This window comes from Pleuronectes platessa, chromosome 16, assembly GCF_947347685.1.
Source record: "Pleuronectes platessa chromosome 16, fPlePla1.1, whole genome shotgun sequence".
In the NCBI taxonomy this organism is placed as follows: Eukaryota; Metazoa; Chordata; class Actinopteri; order Pleuronectiformes; family Pleuronectidae; genus Pleuronectes; species Pleuronectes platessa.
The window spans coordinates 19,635,736-19,657,098 of NC_070641.1; the positions used below are offsets into that span (position 1 = coordinate 19,635,736).

At 46.0% G+C, this 21,363-nt stretch overlaps 2 protein-coding genes across 2 annotated transcripts; one reads left to right on the forward strand and one right to left on the reverse strand.

The window, feature by feature from the left end:
- The first annotated feature begins 238 nt into the window (after window positions 1-238).
- On the forward strand, window positions 239-7,975 carry cdr2l (cerebellar degeneration-related protein 2-like). The gene is made up of 5 exons (XM_053443221.1): window positions 239-633; window positions 4,527-4,639; window positions 5,151-5,299; window positions 5,703-5,867; window positions 6,243-7,975. The coding sequence occupies exons 1-5, from the start codon at window positions 555-557 to the stop codon at window positions 7,159-7,161; spliced, it is 1,425 nt and encodes a 474-aa protein (XP_053299196.1). The 5' UTR covers window positions 239-554; the 3' UTR covers window positions 7,162-7,975.
- Window positions 7,976-8,067: 92 nt separating this feature from the next.
- On the reverse strand, window positions 8,068-19,697 carry arhgdia (Rho GDP dissociation inhibitor (GDI) alpha). Its single transcript, XM_053443222.1, has 6 exons — window positions 19,575-19,697; window positions 11,772-11,965; window positions 11,369-11,452; window positions 10,795-10,871; window positions 10,616-10,679; window positions 8,068-9,778 (listed from the first exon to the last, which is right to left on the reverse strand). Exons 2-6 carry the CDS (start codon window positions 11,959-11,961, stop codon window positions 9,576-9,578), a joined length of 618 nt encoding a protein of 205 aa, XP_053299197.1. The 5' UTR covers window positions 11,962-11,965; window positions 19,575-19,697; the 3' UTR covers window positions 8,068-9,575.
- Window positions 19,698-21,363: the final 1,666 nt, after the last annotated feature.

Consider the following 21,363-nt stretch of genomic DNA (forward strand, 5'->3'; position numbering starts at 1 on the left):
ATGCAGAGCTGATGACTAAATCTCAATTGCTGAAAACTACATCTTCCTGTACTCTAAACCAGCAATATATGTTTCCCCTCACAAATGGAATTATTATTATTATTATTATCATCATTATTATTGTGATAGTGCCTGCGTTTCCTGCAACATTTACGACCGCCCTTGAACGCATCACCCTCATCAGGAGAAGAAGCGGAGCAGCTACTCCTCCTCCTCCTCCTCCTCGAGGCTCTGCTGCTCATCCTCACACTGATGAGACAGAGACTCACTTGTCTCCTCCGGAGGCTGCAGGTCTCTGTTGTTTGTCCGCAGGTTCGATCGCCGGGCTGCAGGTTTGCCTCAGACCCGCAGACAGAGGCAGGTGCAGCAGCCTCGGATTTACTCCTTAAGTCGCTTGTCTGAAAGGGTTACACAGAGAGAGAGAGAGAGAGAGAGGTGGGGGGAGCAAGCAGCAGGCACTTCCGGTCGAGTGAATGAGCAAATCACATCCCCGGTGAAGAAGAAGAAGAAGAAGAGGAGGAGGAGGAGGTGGAGGAAGAAGTTGGTCAGCATCGATGCTTCGTGCAGGCGGGATGGAGGAGTTCGTGACGGAGGAAGAGGAGCCGTGGTACGACCAGAGGGACCTGGAGCAAGGTGAGGCATCACCCGGCCTCCCCCCTGAGGGAGGTGGGACAAAGACCCAGGCACATTCAGGATGTTTTGGGTGAATGGCTTCATGCATTGAGGAGGAGGAGGAGGAGGAGGAGGAGGAGGAGGGAGGGTGGAAAGAAAGAAAGGAAGGAAGAAGGGAGGAGGAGGTTGCATCCATTTGTAAAACAAAAACACATCCCTGCACCATGATGATTGTGAACCCATGTCTCTGCCTGCCTGTGTGTGTGTGTGTGTGTGTGTGTGTGTGTTTGTGTGGTGTGTGCGTGTGTGTGCGCCTGAGTGTGGAGCTGCCTGCACTTCACCTCCTCTCCTACCAATTATTTTTGATCTTGTCAGTGTTTCCCAGAATAGCCCTGCCCTGTCTCTCTCTGTCTCTCTGTCTCTCTGTGTCTCTGTCTGTCTCTTTCTCTGTCTGTCTCTGTCTCTGTCTGTCTGAGTGAGTGGATGTTTGCTTCGTCTCCTTCCTCCCAGAGCCACATCGACACTTCTCCTCTTCCTCTGTGTCCCATCACTTCCTCCTCTCTCTGGTGTGTGTGAGTGACAGAGGAGGATGTGACTGCGCCCATCGTTCATCTCGGCTGTGACATTTAGTGCGAGCACCAGAGGTCGAGACAAGCTCGTCCATTGTGGGAGGAGAAATCCAGAGCATTTTGTAGATGTGGATGTTTTTGGACAAAGAAAAACACAGAAGAGCCGAATGGGTGGTGGCCTTCCACTTAACTCCTCTGTCTCAAAGATTTGACCCAAACACGGTGGAGAAGGTTTTTGTGATTGTTTATGTTCTCTGACAGGAAACAGACCTTGTTTTCAATCAATCAATCAATCAAATGTAACTGTAAACTATCAGAGAGTCACATGTGAGGGATCCCTCTCCCAGGATTTGAAATAACAAATAAATACGACATTCATGAGAAAATACAGCATCTAACATAAATGGAGAGTTAATAAGCAATGATAATCCAGAGGTGTTGTGTTTGCATTAGTCGTGGCACCTAATGCACTGCCTTGTTTTACGGATGTGAAATGTAATGATGTAATGACTTGTACAGTGTGTGCACTTTCATTGGCAGTGGAGAGGTGTGTGTGTGTGTGTGTGTGTGTGTGTGTGTGTGTGTGTGTGTGTGTGTGTGTGTGTGTGTGTGTGTGTGTGTGTGTGTGTGTGTGTGTGTGTGTGTGTGCGTGCGTGTGCGTGCATGCGAGTGTGTGTGTGTGTGTCCTCCCTCCTGCAGCATCACCTGATCACCTGCTGACCCAGAGAGAGAGGGAAAGCAGCTTTGTGTGTCTCATCGTCGTTCATATTCAGTTGAGTGACAGGCAGGTGGATATATCGTTGTGTGTACAGGATTTGTGTGTCTGTCGCCGTGCAGTCATTAATCCCCCCCCCCCCCCCCCCCCCCCCCCCCCGGGTTGATCTGATTAGGGAGCCCCAGACGAGACCTCCTGAGCAGGGATCAAAGATTCCAGGCTTTAAGGGGGGGGGGGGCACTCTAACGTGCGCTCATGCTCGGGCATCATTTATGCCCCAGAACTGCTGATGTTATGTAACCCCCCCCCCCCCCCCCCTCTGCTATGCAGTGACCCCTGGTTTCATTATAATCTGGCAAAACATATGAAGTGCGTCTGGGCAGATGGCGCCTCCTCCACGGTGATGTCATGGATGTGCCGCGGCCTCATTCGAGGGGCGTGTGACCGAGCGTGAGATTCGAGCACGAGGGAGCATCACAGAGGAGCAGGAGGCAGGAGGCAGGAGGCAGGAACCAGGAGAACAGAAGCTCTCAGGCTCACTGTGGCACGAAGCATCAAATGGTTCCATGCAGGTTCGATCCTGCACGTGGTCGCTTGTGTGTTATTGGTGCTCATCATCAGACCCTTTGTGTTCTCAGGTGTCGGGGGGGTTGTGTTTCCTCCTCTCATCCGTGTGCATCCTTTATATAAATTACATAACTGAGACACATCGGCACGTGTCGGCCCTCAGGAGCAGAAACAGTGCTGTGACTGAGTCTGACCTATAGGGGGGGGTGGGGGGGGCTCGCTGTGCTCTCCTCTCACACGCTCTCTCACTCGGCTCGTTATCCAGGCCTGTGTTCAGCTCTCAGCTCTGGTTGTTGAGACAGGAAGTGACAGCCTGTCCTCACTGTCCTCGTGCAGCTGCAGCAGCAAACACAAGAGCAGCTAGTTCAACCCACCGGGGTCGAGGAAGGTCATCTCACCCCCCCTCCCCCTCCCCCCTCCCACAATAGTTCAGTACACATGGATTCATAGGGAATGCTCGTATCTGCTGCAGAGGCCTGGACGGTCCTCTCTATGACCCCAATGCACTGGAGCTGCAGCTTAACTCACTGTTATTTGTTGGTGAAGATTCTTTTTTCTATTTCTATTCTTTTCTATTTCTGTGATCGAGGCCACCGCAGGGTTCTCCCAAGAGATCACGACAGGCTGGAGAGTCTCAGGAGGTCACCTTCTCTATTCAGAACATTCAAGTGAATAAGTTTGTGAGCAAGATTTTTGACATGTGCATTTCAAGTTGAGCCGGATTGTAAAACAATTCACCTGCACTTCCCTACGACTGATGAGCAAGGCGAGGAGTTCACAAAGCTCAGAAACCAAAACACACCTGGGAGCTCATGGGTTCATGAAGAATGCTCCACACACAGAACGACCCCGGCCAAACTGGGATTCGACTCGCCAAATGTCAAGTGTGGATCTCATCGCAGTTTCCCCTGTTAAAATATCATTTATTAATTAATTCTAATGAAAAGAATAACATGCTTGTAGATGAATTAGGAGACATTGTTTTATGTTATTAGATGAAAACAGATGGATTCCTGCTCCATTCAGACACAAACTGGGCCGTTACAGAGATCTAGTCCATTTTGATTCACACCTATGATGACGCATGTGTGTGTGTTCCTGTCAGTGCTCCCCCCCCCGACGCTGTGGTGATAAAAACACTGCACTCATGTCCAGTAATGGATGTCAGTGACTCTGTGTTTTCTTCCCATCGACCCACTCCAGAGCCAGCAGGGTTCTCCTCCTCCTCCTCCTCCTCCTCCTCCTCCTCCTCCTCCTCCTCCTCCTCGGTCCAGCGAGGGTTTTATTCACCAGAGGAGATGAATAATTTATGTTTCAAGCTGTGTTGTAAAATATGAGCAACTGTTGTGTTGTCACTGCTCAGGGCGCTGGTGTGCACATGGCCACAGGTATTGTGTCAACGTGGAGGAAAGTAATGAAGCCGGTTTAATGATTTTCTTTTGAAGGCCTGTAGCTTGTTGCAGTTAAATCTTTTGTCACCTCCAATAAGGAGGAAGTACAGTTGTTTGTAAGAGAGATTCAATTTCCAGGAAACTTGGTGGAAGGATGTTTTATGAGTCAGAAGGCAGATCCAGGAATTATTTTTATCTTTCTTTAACAACGTGACAAATGACAATTTTCAATTGATTGATGGATCTTAATGAAAAACTAATCTGGCACGTTTAGGGGACTCATATCCTTGAGTGTGTGAAATGTGGTGCGGCTGGATTACATTGAAGGAGACTGATGTGTGGCTGTGGTGTACGAGTGAAATTATTTTTCAAATGTATTCAAATTGTCAAAAGCTTTTTCGAATATGAACTGTCTGAGTAAAGATCAATTCTTATACTTTGGCTCTCAGGAGGTCGTCATGAGACAGAACCAGGCCAGGAAACTCAGGATGTCAGAAACTAGGGCCTGATTCAAGCGAAGGATTTTCTCTAATTCACTAAGTTGATACAGATCCAGAAGGGTTTATCCTCTGGGAGCTCTGGTCCAAATGTTTTCTGGTGGAATGAAGACCCCCCCCTAGTCTCCCCCAGTGACCCCACAGTCACCCTCTGCTGTCTCCTGTCTCCTCTCAGACCTGCACTTGGCCGCAGAGCTCGGTAAGACTCTCCTGGAGCGCAACAAGGAGCTGGAGGACTCCCTCCAGCAGATGTACATCAACAATGAGGACCAAGTGCAGGAGATAGAGGTACGCTCGTCTCACACTGCGTGCGATGGAGGAATCTGACGGATTTGATCCAGATCCTACACAAGACATACGTGGCTTAAGCTTATTATCCAAAAATGTGGAGCGTTAGAGGAAAAAGGGAAAAATGAAGAACAGAAGTGTTTTTTAATCTGTGATATGCAAATGTCTGAATCTGTCACCTTCCCACTGCTCTATAAGGACTAGAGGAATCTGCTCAGCTGCAGAAACAGAAGCAGGAAATCACATGACCCAGTCTGTATCTGATAGATTTACCACAAAGCAGGCGAATTAACATCACGTTACGTTCACAGTGAATCCAAAAGTGAAATTTGCTCTCAGACTTCTGCATTTGGCAGATTCTCAAATCTAAAAACAAGATTTCATTATACATACACAGATCAGTAGTTCCTGACCTTTGTTGTCTCCACACCAACAAACTAGATGTTATTGAACTGTCATCTGTATAAAAGTACACATATTTATATATATTTCACATGTTTTCCCCCCCCAGTACTTGTCCAAGCAGCTGGAGATGCTGCGGGAGATGAACGAGCAGCACGCAAAGGTGTACGAGCAGCTGGACGTCACCGCCCGGGAGCTGGAGATCACCAACGAGAAGCTGGTGCTGGAGAGCAAGGCCTCGCAGCAGAAGATCGACAGGTGAGCCGCCATTATTATTACACACTTTGTTAAAGAGATGAGTTAAAGCCAAAGAGGCATTAACCTGAAGGACGACAGCCGAGAGGAAAGTCGTGTAATGTCTTTATTCTAACACGGTTTTGCATATTTCATATCAGCTGTGTCATAACAGTCCCCTCCAGCAGCCGTCAAGCTTTCATAACCATAATCAGGGATTGGAGTTCTTTACAGATCACAGTCCGGGACTAAAGGCTAAAGATAGTTCTCACTCACATTCTTTGTTCTGTAACACTGACTCATTGTCGCCCTGGGTATGTTGAGAAAAGAGAGAATTAAGTCATTTCATCGATGGCGTAACAAGCACAAGGAAAAACATTTGTTTGTGTGTTTGTGTGTGTGTCTGTGTGTGTGTGTGTGTGCGCAGGATGACGGGCACCGTGGAGACCTTGCAGGGTCAGGTGGACAGCCTGACGTCTCGGGTGGAGGAGCTGCGGACTCTGGAGGAGCTGAGGGTCCACAGAGAGAAGAAGGAGCGACGCAAGACGGTGCACTCGTTCCCCTGCCTCAAAGAGCTCTGCACCGCCCCAAGGTGACTGAGGACTGGGGTTTAACTTCCAGTGGTCAGGAACCAGCACACACACTCACACTCACAAGATGAGCATGTAGCTTAGTAAGCGGCTTTTAGACATGCAATGAAGACAGGATATATGTTCCTAGGGTTTTGCAGAGGGGCTGTATGTGAGGAAGCAAGTGTCTGAGACTGTTGCTCTGGACATTTTCTTGGCCTTTAGCTGCAGACCCCTTGTAAAATGTCCGAGTGAGCTCACGTGAGAATGCTACAGGAGAATGTCATGTTGTTTTTGTGTGTTTATGGCTGCAGCATGGGTTTCAGTGATGCACTGGGTTGTTGTAATGTATGAAATCCAGCTGCAGCTTTGTGATGCGTCTCTTTTCATCCTCTCAGGTATGAGGACGGCTTCCTGTTGGCCAACCCGGGCAGCGTGGACCTGGCTGAGAGTCAGCCGGCGGACGAGGAGAACGAGCGCCTGAGGGACATCGTCTCGTCCCTGCGCTCAGCCATGTCCACGGAGCGGTCCAAGAGGGAGGGCGCCGAGCGGGAGTGCTCCACCGTGCTGCAGGAGTTCGAGCGCCTGGAGCAGCGTCTCCTAGGAGCCGAGGGCTGCCAGCTGAGGGTCCGCGAGCTGGAGGCCGAGCTGCAGGAGATGCAGCAGCTGAGGAAGTCCAGGATGTGTCTCATGGGGGGCATGGAAGACGGCCTGGAGACGCTGCTCAGCAACGGGCCGGAGACAGACACCCCAGAGGTGTGCACGGGGCTGGAGGAGGGAGGTGAAGGAGGCGCTGGAGAGGCGGGGGGCCCGGTGAGGAAGAGCTGCAGCGACACAGCCCTGAACGCCATCTCAGCCCGAGACGCTTCGGGCAGACGTCAGGGCAGCTACGCCATGCATGCCAACGGCGTGCGCAAACGGGGCATGTCCATCCTGAGGGAGGTGGACGAGCAGTACCACGCCCTGCTGGAGAAGTACGAGGAGCTGCTGGGGAAGTGCCGGCGCCACGAGGAGAGCCTGTGCCACGCCGGGTCGCAGACCTCGCGGCCCGTCTCCAGGGACCCCTCCATGAAGGGGTACAGCATGATCTGTGCCGGGCCCTCCACGTCAGGGGCCGTCGCCGGGCCTCCCACGCCCCCGCAGACCCCCTCCACCCCGGAGGCCCTGGAGGGGATCAGCCGGCAGGTGGAGCAGGTGGACAAACGGCTGAGCCAGAACACGCCAGAGTACAAGGCGCTGTTCAAAGAGATCTTCTCCCGCCTGCAGAAGACCAAGAGTGACATGAACCCCGGCAAGAGCAGGAAGAGGAACAAGTGATCTGGAGACGAGTCGGTCCCCCTGCTGGAGACCGTGGTGTACTTCACCTCGCTATTCTGAGGGCTTCTTGTTTAACCTTCGCCTGCCTGTGATTCTAGAGGCTGATGATGAATCTGACAGTTGAGGGTGAAACCTCCAGTTGTTCTCTGATTAACCTGAAGCTGCCAAATGTTTCACTTCCCCACTCGGCTGGGAGGATGTGTGGATGAGGATGAAACGCCTTTTTTCTCTGAGCGCTCTTAACTTAATATTTAACATAACATCTGTTTAAGGACAATCTAGTTTGTGACGTATCTGTAACGGAGGTGCACTGACGCAGAAAGGATTTAACTGTTGCCATTTTATTATTTATGGAATTTAATGATGCCAAATAATATATAAAAACAAACTGGAGGAAAAAGAAAACTGCCTTTTGCTCTGAAATTACTTACAACAGTTGAAGCATGCTTCTGTCTTATGAACACTAAGTGCTAGATTGGTCTTTAAAAGCAGGTACAAGTAAAGATGTGATGTTTAAAGTGTGTGCGTGTACACGTTGAGTTGATTGGATGCTGATTGGTCTGGTTCTCATGTGGTTTATTATGGGCGGAGATGAATCTGCAGGGTTTTTACAGAATGCATTAGAAGCTGCACAGGACCAATGATCGGTTTGATTCAGGGATTTGTTTGATCACTAAATAAAATGACAAACTAATCAGTTCTACACGATGACTATTTAAATATGAGGTTATTTACATTACAATCTTTGCTTCTATACTGGTGTCGCATCGTCTTCTTTCATTTCTGTTCATTAATAAAGAAATGCAACATCCAAGTTACTTATTTTTTCACCAAGTGCTCAGGGAGGCAACAATTCAAACTTAAAATTGAGTAAAACAAACACACACACACACACACACACGTAGGCCCAGTCTGAACACTTTAATTTGAACACAGGAGATCAGTTGACTGTTGGTAATACAAGCAGCGCACACACAGTCCGACCCAACCCACAGAGAAGAGCATCGGTCCCTGACCCATGAGCTGAATGAGGCTGCGGTCGCAGACACCACTCACATCCTCATGGAGTGTAAACTGAGGAGAGAGGACACGTGTCTGCCACCGCCCGGTGTCCGCTCGTGGACTGACGTCTCCCGATCTCGGGTCAGAGCTCGAATCCCGGACGACGTCTCACCTCGCTGATGGGGAGCACGTGTGGAGTGCCGCCAGGTCAGCAGGAGCAGCATGAGGTCGGAGGAGACTGGAGGCACAGCGAGCGTTTGGTAATGGTTGAACTGGAGGAGGTGTTCTGCAGTTTGACTGCGATGGATCCAGGAGGGGAGTAGGGTAACGCCTCAGGGAACCCCGACAACATGGCCTCAGATGCTACAGAGGAGGAGACTGGGCGGTACGAAGCCTTTAATACGACCTGGAAGAGCTAATTTAACTGATATAAAGGTTTGTATATGATCAGAGTTTATAAATAGAGCTGAGATCTATCTAAATGTGACGGCTTTTACAAATCATCAAACTGGAAATAAAGGCGTTAAAATGTCTCCCTGCCCATTTCTTAGTATCAGTACATTATTGTTAATAACAGGCTCACGTGATGCTCGGGCAAATATCTTCTGAAGGCAAATGGCTCATCTAAGGTTTTTCTAGTTCTTCCTAGGGATTCTTGTTAAGGCCACATGGCTGCTTACATAACTGCCACTATACCCTGATCATGAGGGGAACAGACGCACCTCAAGGGGAACCCCCCCCCCCTTCTCCCAGCAGAGACTTTGCAAAATGCAAAACCGTTTGAAAGAGGCCTAAATTCTAAGTAACCTTCCAAGACCCTGGTACAAATAATCTGCTCAAAGGCTTTAGGAGGACTGCGTCCAAGAGTCCAGCAACGATTTCTCAACGACTGCACAGAGGTCACGCACACACAGCACTACTGCTCCCGGTAATATGCTTCCCAAGGCAGATCACGGTAAGAGTACAAAATTAACTGAAAAACAGAGAAGAAAGCAAAAGGGGGGGGGGGGGACAGACAAGAAAGCAGGAACTCATATTTTTCTCACGAGTAGGTAGCAAATATTTTTTTTTTTTTTACTTATTTTTCCTTTTATAAAAGAAACCATAACTGCGAAAATCTGGATTGTACACGTTGTTTGCTTTCTCCATTTTGAAAGATTTAATACTTAACAAAGGGTGGTTGCAAAAGACCCATGAAGCGTTACACTGGGGGGGGGGGGGATGATGGAGAGATTGGAATTTAGAAAAGAGAAATTTAACTGGAGGGGGGTTTTGGGGGTTGGGCGGGTGTCAATGGACGGAGAGAGCAAAAGCTTGAATCAACAAATAATCCAGACGGAAGAAAACGGAATGAAAAGGAAGAGGGGCGAAGCAGAGGAAGACGGTGTTGATGGAGGATGGCGTCGGGGGAATCAGTCTTTCCACTCTTTCTTGATAGAGAGGCTCCAGTCCCAGGACAGATGGTCGTGTTTGTCGTCGTCGGTGAACTTGGACTTGATGTCGTAGGTGCCGCGGGCCAGCATCCCCTTGGGCGCCTCCTCCATGGAGGTGAGGAACTCGTACTCCTCGTCCGGTCGGGGCCCGTAGCTGCCGACCATGTAGTCGGACTTGTCCACTGTGTGTGAGAGAGAGTGGGGGGGGAAAGACGGTGTAAGGAGTGCCTCATAAATTTATAATTACTGAGAGGAAATATATCAAATGCAGATTAAAAACCGGTCGTCCACATCTACTAAACTGAAGCAGCAGGAACATTACCTCTAGTAAGATAAGCTAACGGCTTCTGAACAAACAGGAATTGTTCTTGCCAGCCTGCTCTAGAAAAATTCCTGGGAAAATTTCCAAGTGAGCCCACGTGAGAAAAACGTAGACGTAGACGACACAGAGGGAAGACGTCGAACTTGAAAAGTCAACGAGATTCAAGAGCTACGCGATGATGTGCTGTATGGATTCTATAAATTCTCTCTATATTCTCTCTATTCTCTCTATACTCTCTATTATCTCCTGCCTCCTCTAACCTGAAGGTTGAATCCGACCCAGACGATCTCCTGCTGCGTTCTTGGGTCCAGACATTTGCCTGACTAGAATCCAGGGGATATCTCTGCCCTGGCTCAGCCACAATAAAACCCAGACTAATTTGATGATGGTTATTATTGAGCTTCAGAAGTAGTCTTCATGCTAAGCTAAGCTAACTGACTGCAGCCTTTTACTAGGGAGAGTGGTGTCAATCTCTTTTGTCCCCGTCTCCTTTAAGTCCTTTCATATCCGATAAAAATAAATCAACCAAAAGAAACTGCAGAGACGGCCCGCGGTCGTTCTCTGCATGTCACTCCCCTCTCTGCCCCATTTCAACTCTGTCTCTAAAACTATCAATAAAAAGCATAAAAAATTTCAAAAAATAATCTTTAAAAAAAAAAAAAAAGAAACTGCAGAGACTAAATGAAAAGACGTTTACCTTTGATTCCTTTCCTGAACGACTGCTGATTGTACTTCAGGCCGGACACGATCTCCTTGTTGACCTGCAAGAAAGAGACATGCGTCATTCTGCTGAGCTGTGACCCGTGACAGAGCCTCATCAGGGACATCTGCACACTTCAGACAGTCGGAGACAACAAACAGACGACACTCCCTCACCTTGAAGTTGATCTTTATTCTGTATTCGACTCCCTCCTTCAGCACAAACGGGTTCTTCCTGAAGTTGTCCAAGTCTCCTGGCAGGGATAAGGGCCACAAGGCAGAGAGAGCGAGAGCGAGAGAGAGAGAGCGAGAGAGCGAGAGAGCGAGAGAGAGAGAGAGAGAGAGAGAGAGAGAGAGAAGTCAATGATAGTGACCACCAGGTGGCAACAAGGCAGAGAGTGAGCGCAGCACTCCTGTTCTGTTGTAGTTCAATGAGACCACCATGGGAGGGCAGCAGAGCCACGAGGAAACAGCTCAGCAGTTGTTCCCACAGACACAGGACATGGAGATGACGTAATTATCAATTAAACACAAATGACCCAGCAGGACATTTGGTCTTTATTTTTGTAATTATTGTCCATAACTAATGTTTCTAGGGTTAGGGTTAGGGATTCCTCGAGTGCTTTTAAACATGGGGGTTCACTTCATTAAAATCCTCCAGGTATCAGCAGCAGATGATTTGTTTTCACTTAAAAAAATCTGCTCTTGTGTTTATTCCAGACAATAAAAAAAACTTGTCTGCTCCACTCACCCTGTAGATCGAGGACCAGGGGGTTTGGTGCAGTGCTACAGACCAGAGTCATTCGTGTCACCTGGATGTTTGGGGCATTGGGATCTGAGACGGAGACAAAGGGTCAGAGAAATAAAAGAATCATCAGTTTAAAGGAAGTTATGGAAATGTTACACACACACACACACACACACACACACACACACACACACACACACACACACACACACACACACACACACACACACACACACACACACACACACACACACACACACACACACACACACACACACACACACACACACACACACACACACACACACACACACGACTTAAATCTAAATACCTGTGGTTACTTACTGGTTTTACAGGTGCTCTAGAAGATTAGGAGAGTTATTATGAGAGGTATTCCACCACTCACCTTTAACCACACCGCTTTTCCCCAGCAGCGCCTCCTTGTACTTGCGCAGGCTCTCGTCATCTTTGTCCAGCTCCTGGATCTCCTGCAGGGTCTTCTGGGCGGGGGGTTTGTAGTTGGCCGCGGCCTCGGCCTCGTCGTTGGCAGCTGCGATCGCTGCCAGCTGCTCCTCTGTAGGCTCCAGCTCTGCCATGGTGCTGCAGCCACAGAGGGGAAAGGGACGGTAGAGGGGTGGTTAGAGGATAAGAGAATAAAGGGTCGGTGTCCACACAACACACCACTTCCCTCTACACTTTGCTTTACTGAAATCTGACCGACATGTGGAGCAAGGCATCGCTGGTTTATTAGACATGCAGCTGCTGGATATTTATTAAGGATTAGTTATCCAGAGGAGGACCACAGTGGATCTTGACTTGGGGCCCTGGCAACGTAGAGCAGCAGATCACGTAATGCAAACAAATAATAAAATTAGTTTTCACGGTATATGATGAAGCTCAAAGTGCTTTATATTAAAGAAAACAGATGTTTCAGAACAGAACTAATTGGGAAGATCAAAGATGTTAGAAAAGAGAAATTGTGATAAAGTATTAAGATTACAATGAAAGTTAGCTCATAAGAATGTAGTAACACTGAAAATGTATTCTTCAGTTTACTTTGCAGTTAATTTATGCTGATATCTTTAAAGTATAACGTCACAATATTATGTGCAAATATTTGACAGCAACTTGAGTCTCTACTGAAAAAAACACTTCACAAGAATCTGGGCGTGGTTTATCAAGTGTACCCTTTTGGCTTCAGGCAAGGCTGTTACTGTGTTTCTGTTCCTTTAGCTCCTCGGTGTCCACTCACACGTCTCCACACACTCGAGTGCACAAACTTACACACGAGGACCAGGAAACACGACCGTGAGGCCTCAGCCGAAACTCACAGCAGAGGCCCGTGGTCTCCATTATCTGAGCTCAAGTCTCAACTCGTCTCTTTTCTAAGTGACGGCCCAGGAGCAGCCGTGCTAATGCAGCCATCTACCACCAGCTGCACCTCCTCCCCAGTCACTGCTCATTAGACACGAGGACCATGATCCTGAGCAGGAAACGGCCATTAGGCAGATCATCCTCATTTGCTGAGAACATAGAGGAACTTTGAGTTCGCCACTAAACTCGATTGTTGCTCATAAGCTGCAGTGATAAATGGAGTGATCAGTTAACGTCTGGTGCACAGATGCCAGGCAGAGTCTGTACGAAGCTGATCTACACCTGTGGAAGTCAGAAGGCAGCTGGATGATGATGATGATGATGATGATGATGATGATGTTACTCTCATAACATCCCTGCAAACCTCAGGAACTGAAAACACACACATTAGTCTAATGGTGTTTGAGCAGATGTCCCAGCAGCTCAGTTGCCCTAAATACAAGGTGTGTGTGTGTGTGTGTGTGTGTGTGTGTGTGTATATCCAGTGTTGATAGTTTTGATGCAATGTTCTGTTGGAGACAAAAAAAATGTCTTTTCATTTGTGACAGTGGAAAAACACGACTCGAACTCTCGAGACTAGCTCCGCCCTCAAACCTCTCGTCATAACTCTCCTCATCTGTTTGCCGAAAGAACTCTACTTCCTGTTTTTGAATGAACTCAACCGAGCATAACCACTTTCTGTCAAACTGAGTGACTGTGTACTGTAACTCATGTAATCTTATTTATGCTTAGGAGCTGAAACCGACTCATCTGTAACAAAGAGCAATGCTTTAATGTTGATGATGTAATCAGATTTCTGCACTGAAAAATGACCCTAAAGGTAAAAGAGGAAGATTGTAACACAAACGGCTTCTCCATTCAAATTAAACCTGCTCTACAGATTCCATAAATACTTGATTTTATTAACTGTTGCAAATCATTGTGAGTTGAAGGTTGTCATCAAGTCAAGACGACAGTTAAACCTGATGAGTCTTCCTGAAGCAGGTCTCACCTGCTCGACACAGCAACACTCACATCGTCAACACACAATTTACAGTGTGAAGGATCCACACACACAAAACAAAAAATGAAATCACACTACTGCAAACAGAATCAGCAGAGAACTGGTTTGTTGCTGTGTCTGTGTCGAACCCTCCCTCCCTCCCTGCTCCATTGTGTCAACCATACACAGCTGGGTCTGAGCCAAGCAGGAACTAAACACCCAGCGACCTTTTTCCCGCATGGGGCCTCTGTGCTCCCATAAAAGCACTGAATTCCTTTTCTGCCAATAGTTTGGCTTCGGCCGGTCGAGTCTTTCTGGTCCGAGGGGACGAGAGAGAGGCTCCATGTTGCAGAGAGAGACGGGAAAGCAGGACCAGATAACACTGGGTCACATGACTCTTGAAATATCAGGGAACAGGTTTGTGTTTCTCACTTCCTCTCGAACGAGCTGCAGCGTCCCCCCCGCACAGAGGAGGAAGCTGCAGGGTCAGAGAAGACCGATGTGTTGCTCTACTGTGGCTCAGGCAGGAAAACAGAGTATAGAGTATAAGAAGGACCTGAGGGCGTCTACGTATGTCACGTCAATGTCATCAAAACATAACTAAAGTATGAAAAATGAATTAATTAATGTCATATTTCCTTTTGTCAGATAGCTTTAGATTGTAGAGCTGAGCCAACTTATCAATAAACTGAAGAGTAGGGTGACACAGTCTTGGGTTTTGGAAAGTTAAAGCAACTTGAATCAAAGAAACACATATTCCAATTATGTTGTATTATGGTACTTTGTACAGGATAATATAGTATTTTCACAGCATATAAAATTGCATTTGTCCACCAAATTCAGTGGAAACTGTTCAGAAACGTCTGCAGCTCGCCACATGATTCAGAGATGATACCTCCAAAAGTAAGAAAGAGTTGATCCAGCTAATTAAAAGAAGCACATTCCCAATTTAAATGGTTTAGCTTTAACAACGCTGACATCACCGCCCTCACGGTGACACACATTCTTTCTGGATAACTCTTCTCACACAACGTGGGCTGTGGACAACTGGCCACACACTGAACAGGAAGGGGAAAGGCTCCGTCATTGTCCCGCACCGGCGTCTGCTAGGAGACAACACACAGGTCATGAGATCCTGCTCACAACCTGCTCGCTGGACGGGACCCAGCGACTCGGTTTTTAAAAACAACCAGTCATCCCAGCAGCTGATGGTTCTCAGATTAGACCCTGTTCCTTAGCAACACGACCGAGCGGTGGGATTATGGAAGGTGGGATTAGAGCTAACGAGGCATTCAGGGACACGAGGAGAGTTTGCTGGTGTCACCGGTGACACATTAAGAGGATTGTCCTGACAGGAGTCGTTAGTGTCACTAAGACGGTACTGAAGATAATTGGTGAGTGAGCTCAGAGAGGACTGAGGAGTTCCTGTGGGATGATACAGGCTTTATGAAACAGAGTGTGGGGGGGTGTGAGTGTTCTTTCCATCAGTTTAGATCTGAGAGAAGCATCAACACAACACTGACACAGGGACAGGATGTAGATACTCATTAAGTGATAAAGTATTTTCTTCTTCTCACAGGCTGCGTTACTCACAGATTTAGATGATGCAACGCTTTGACTTTTGTAGAACTTTTGAAAATAAGTGAAATAAAATACTGCAAACCGATAAGACACCTCTGCTGATTAGTTGTTTTAAGGGTTAGCGCATTAGTATTTAATAAGAAGAAGAAACCCTGATATATGAAGCACGACATCTAAGAGAACATTTTGCTTGCTGCATTATAATTTTTCTACTATAGATACAATTCCACAAGACTAGTGACAAATCCTCGGAGTCAGTTAATCATTTCTATTGTTTGTTTATTTTTCCTTCAAATTTAACTTAGAAAAAACTACAATAAAACGATGATTACTACTTTTATTTGTAAAAAAAAAAATAAATATAGTAAATATCTTATTAACTCAAAAATACTGATAAATATTGAAATTGTTTTTCAAATTAAATACAAATGTAACAAAGTGAGAAAAGGATTTTATTCCACCTTCACTGAGGAATCAAATGTATTAAAATCTAATAATTTAGACCTTGAATTAATGTTTTACGAGAAACAAAGCATTCAAACACCTCAAAGACGACAACCGGACGTGAATGCGGTTTCACTAAAAGTGAAAAGCGGCTGAATGTCACCGCTGGCGTCACATCTCTACTGAACCTCACAGATCTCTGACTACTTTGATTGCTGGGCTCACTTCTCTCCATCGCTCTCATTAATCTTTAATAAAAGCTCATGAAATGCAGGTGCAAAGAATCATGTTTTCATATCAGAGTCCCTTAAACCCTCCAGAGACTGAAGTAATGCAGCCACTTAATCTCTCTCTCACTTTCATGTTAGTGTTGATTTAGGCTTTGCAGAGTTTTCTAAGAGGATAACGGAGCAAACAGTGGAGCTTTAAGAAGGTTTAAGAAATTGAACCACAACAACACCAAATACAATAGAAACACACCTGTGGGTTGTGTGCCTGGATGCAGCTAAGCCCCGTGACCCCCCCCCCCCCCGGTGCTACAGTGATCAAGCAGCAGCACATGGTTTTCACCTCAGGAGAGACCGACTTGCATGTCAGGCTGTGCAGACACTACTGCAGACTTCCTCTTTCAGGCCTGAGCTTCATGATTCACATCCTGTAGAGGACTAAATCAAGAGCTGTGGAGCTGAGGCACTTCATCTCATCTTCTTCACACGCCGCCTGTGAGGGTAACCCCATCGCTAATGGTCTTCTAATGACACAAACGGACTCCGTTAACACCGGCTTGATGTTAACTCAGTGGATAGAAGCTGGTTTCCACCAAGTTGAGGATGTGGTGCAACACGCGCAGGAAGTGTTGCACCAAGAGTCGCTGGCAGAGCTGATGCAATGCAGAGGAAACTCAACAGACAAAGAAGAGGATGAGCGACAAAATAGAGTAAATGACATTAAAAGTAGAGAATGAAAATGCAAGCGCACAGCTCGTGATAACTAATAAAGCCCAAAGAGCTGTTTAGACGCCAAGAAAAAGAAAAAGATTCATCAGGGCAGAAGACTAAGCTGATGACAAAGAAAAATGAGCAACGAAAAGGAGGCGGCAAGAAGAAACAGAGAAACAAAACATGCCTCTATCCCAGGAAGGACCAGAACAAATAGGAAGCTTTAAAAATAGCTGGTGAGAAATCCCTGCGTACGGCAGCAGGAAGCCGGGAGTGAATGGACGGCCAAGGTGCCAGCGGAAAGGTCAGAGCTTAGTCCTGCACTCTGGGGGTTTGGGTGACGTGCCCAGATCCCGTCTGCCTGCCTGGGCAACAGCCTGGGTGGAGGTGGCCGACTCTACACAACACAGGGTTACAGCCATAGATATTTATATAAAGGCTAGATGTCTCGTCCGCGTTGCCGGCCAACGGAGTCGAACGGCCGCACATGGCAGCCATCTTGCCACAGGCGGCTCGCCCACCCTTAACATTGTGTTGGTATTGGAACATGTACCTTTTAAATAAAATAAAATAATTCTTGATTTATATTTGTAAAGGGAAATCTTGTACCTATATAGAAAATTATTCTATTTATTTGACAATAACATAATTATTCATAAGTATGCAGTGTCATAACTACATCTCTGACGTTTATAACAAACCATAGTGTTTAAAAATAGGTTGAAAATTGAGCAAGTTATGGTTATTTAAAAAGTACATACAACTAAAACACAATGTTATGGGTAAGCAAGCTCACTGTGACAAGATGGCCGCCATGTGCGGATCTATGGTTACAGCTGTATATATGTTTTAATTCAAGAATGGGATGTGATTCAACAGGTGGTTGGAACATGTTACCAGAGGGATTCGACCAAAGTACAGTTTAAAAAGCTACATCCAGGGGTAGAAAAGGGGAAATATAATATTCATAGCCTGGGACTTTGAACAGGCTGCAGTGGAGGTGGAGGACGCCATGTTGTGTCTGTGGAGGATCACACAACGTGACTCTTAAGAAACACTAATCAGTAGAAGGTCCCGCTGGTCTGTGTGAGGAAGTGTTGGCTCACATTCCCAATCCCTGCGAGTTCAAACAGACGAGGCCACTGTCACAACTTGTCAGGGTCGACTTCAAAACGCAACTCAAAGGAATTACGTCTCAAAAAGTCCTAAATAGACTGAAACCGATTGATAAGAGTCATAAAACAAATTCAGAGCTGAGTTTTTGCTTCGGTGAGAACACAATTTCCTTCATAGCCTAAATATTTAAGTAATAGCTAACTGGTGCAGCAGTGGTGGCTGTGAACCTTGGACACTTTTCACGGCGAGCTGCTTGAACATGTGTGAAGCTTATTGTGCTGACGTCAGGGAAATACCTTCATGCTGAACCCAGGGTCATTAATTTGACCTGCTTAAAGGGAAGGTTCACCCAAAAGGGAAATTTCAGGGGTGGGTGAAGTGAATCCACAAAACACTTTTGGGGGTTTCAGAGGTAAACAGCGTTGCAGCCTAATCAAATACAGTTTAAGAAGCTAGAGATCACTTCTTCAAATATAAAAGAAACAATAGAAACAAAAAGTTAAAAGCCTCCATACTGCTCCTGTGGTGTCATACAACCGACTCAAAGTTATCGAAACATCATTTCCGATACTTTTTTTTTTGCCTAAATGTTCTTTGTGATCCACGTGTGACCACATCAGACATCAGAGGACATTCTAACCCTAAGAACACGGTGTATATTACAGTATTTATAAGTCTAATTTGAATATCGGGGGTTCTGGACACTTGGGTGACACCACAGCAGCAGGATGGAGACATGTTGTGGTTTCCCCCCCCCCCCCCCCCCTTGTTCTTTTACATTTGAAGAAGTGGTCACCAGCTACATAAGTTCTATTGGATTTGCCTGCAGCGCTGTTTACACCTGAAACTCTCAAAGTGTTTTGTGTATTCAATCACTTCACCTTTCACCTCCATGGAGATAGCGGTGAGTAGACGATGAGTGAATTAAAAACGCTTGGGGGAACCATCCCTTTAAAACCAAACCAGAGAAACTCTAAAGTGCAAAGTGAGACATTCGCCCCAGGGCTGCGACCTCAGGTTGGAAACGAGAAGTCAGCGATAGAAATCCATTAAGATTCCTTCAGGCCATTTATCGCTGACACCGGATAGAACAAAAGGGAGTCACGGTTGGATGCCCTGCAGCCCTTGAGCCAAGCACACAGCTGAGGAGACTCACTTCTGATCTCAGGAGATGTGATCTATGTGCACTCGACTTTGAAAACGGAGGCAGGTTTCTGTTTATAAAAAGGCATCAGTGGCAATTCAAATGAAGGGAGATGCGATCCAGGAAGTGGCCGAACATGTTCCTCTTGCACCACATGACAGGCGAGTCTCGAACACACAGTGAAAAGTGACCCGAAGCTCCACTTGGGATTTTCAAAGTCAGCGCATCCGCTCATTGTTTAGTGTTTAATTTAAAACGAGGGGAAGCAGCAGCAGACATGATGGTTACCTAACGGGGCTGCCATGTCGCTCCGGATCAGGCTCCACACCCGGAAATGAACTACTAATGATCGCTCCTTCACTTCTCGAAGCCGCGGGACAACTTTAAAAAATGACTAGACAAAAACACAACCTAAGTAGTTTGAGATCGTAAAACAATAACAAGAAGGTGATCGAATGGAAGAGAGAAAAAAACAGCCTCAAAGTGCAGAGAAGATGCTCTTTGATGTTTCCTAAAGTCACGTTCATGGCAAAGTGGTGACAAAGCGAGCTAACTTTGACAGAGCAGCTCCGGGGGGGGGGTTAGTTAGCTGGTTTAAGATTAGTAACTTAACGTGTTTGGGGAACTTACCGTTGTACTTGGGCTGGGATGAGACTCTCCTGCTGACGGTGGCGGGAGGAAATGAAGCCCGAGCAGGAAAATCTGAGACATCTGCCGCGAACTCAGCACCACATCCGGTCCACCGCCTTCAAAATAAAAGCCGGTTTCTACCTGGCTCCTCTCAAACGTCCTGATGTTTACATTTTTTATTAGGTAAATATTTTGAATCCATGGCTTCATATTTATGTTTGAGAATTTGTATCGCTATTTTTACTCCACAGTGGAGTTAGAACAATGTCTAAACACAACCCGGTTTATAACACAGAACAGAATGATGTTCACACGGTGAACACAGGATTTGACAATGTTTCTTTATTTGGTCACTTAATAGTTATTGCTCCTTAGTTTATCATCCCCTCTTGTATATTTTATTTGGGGTAAATAGGTGTAGTTTGTTTATATATATGTAACCTTATTTTTAATCATTTATATTGTATTTGTTATTAGATTATATACAATATAGAGTAGAGGTACACACATTTACGAATTATAGGAAGCTGGTTAAGTATAGGATAATTATTCATTAATAATTTATGGTGATGGGGGAGATTAAATAGATTTATACTTCGTCTCACTCCTTTTTTAATACTTAGTTTAAATCATTAGGCTTTTGATTTCCCCCACCCCATCACTGTTGGTAAATAAAACATGTCCCGGTTATTTCTCCCACTTTTTTTATTTACATGATCTACATAAATAAAAAACACTGAATTGAATATGTGAGTGCTGCTTCCACCACCCTCCACACCGTAGTCAAGATATGTCGAAGTTTTTATTACTTGGTATTGAAGTTCACTGTAGTTTATCTAGGGTACAAATACCACTCTCATATTTTTTCCTTTCAAATGTTTACTTTACACTTTTACTAACACTGAAGTATTTCGATATATTTCTATACATAAAATATATTCACCGCTTATATCTATCTACCTTTATATGTTGCACAGAGAACCTGTAAAATATATTTTACTACGTGAACTAATCTCGTCTTAATGTTGAAATCCTCACCGGAAGCAGACTGTTCACAATTGAAACCTTAGCTTCTGTGAGCACATTTCCGGGAGAACGCGCCTGTGACACGCGTGGACATGTAGATCAGCTCTGACACCAACATACCTACAAAGAGCTGCTTCTAGAGGCTTCACACATTTACTTTGTTCATCTCTCGGTTTGATCTCCTTCAGTGACGAGTGACGTGAAGTATCAAGCAGAGCATCTGATCACAAGTCAGGGTGCAGGACTGGACTCATGTTATGGGCGTGGCAGGCACAGAGGTTTGTTCTCTACACAAACCTCAATCTGACTTTACAGACCATATATGGTCTCTACCAGACTGTATGAAAAGGCCCCTGTAGTGCAGGGCGACCCCTAGAGGCGTTGAAGTGCATCAAGGCATTAGGCATAAAACAGTTGCAGTGGGATATTCAGATTTTTAGCTCCATGTTTATGGCAGTTTTATTTAACATGGACAAACCAAAAGTTGTCCAGTACGCCAAACTAACTGATTTGGACCACAAGACTTAATCAGCTAAAGCATTTGATAGTTTGTAAAAGTGCAACCCAAATAAGTTAGTTCCATATATCACTTTAAATTAAAAGCCCCTTTTACCATTGTGAATCATTGTATGCATACACATGAAACGGGAGCGTACTGGCTTACGGTGTCAAGTATAAGAGACAGAAGAAAAACCAGTCAGTTAAGTAAATAAGTTTACTCTTAGTGACAGTTGAACCCATTGACATTAAAACAGAAACAGCA

Bases quoted from the DNA above. Each gene is read 5' to 3' on its own strand.
- cdr2l (XM_053443221.1), top strand. From the start codon at position 555: ATGCTTCGTGCAGGCGGGATGGAGGAGTTCGTGACGGAGGAAGAGGAG. The intron at 634-4,526 runs GTGAGGCATCAC...GTCTCCTCTCAG, and splicing joins CCAGAGGGACCTGGAGCAAG to ACCTGCACTTGGCCGCAGAG. The intron at 5,300-5,702 runs GTGAGCCGCCAT...GTGTGTGCGCAG, and splicing joins TCGCAGCAGAAGATCGACAG to GATGACGGGCACCGTGGAGA.
- arhgdia (XM_053443222.1), bottom strand. From the start codon at position 11,961: ATGGCAGAGCTGGAGCCTACAGAGGAGCAGCTGGCAGCGATCGCAGCT. The intron at 11,453-11,771 runs GTGAGTGGTGGA...TCTCCGTCTCAG, and splicing joins GAAAAGCGGTGTGGTTAAAG to ATCCCAATGCCCCAAACATC. The intron at 9,779-10,615 runs GTAAACGTCTTT...TCTCACACACAG, and splicing joins GTTCAGGAAAGGAATCAAAG to TGGACAAGTCCGACTACATG.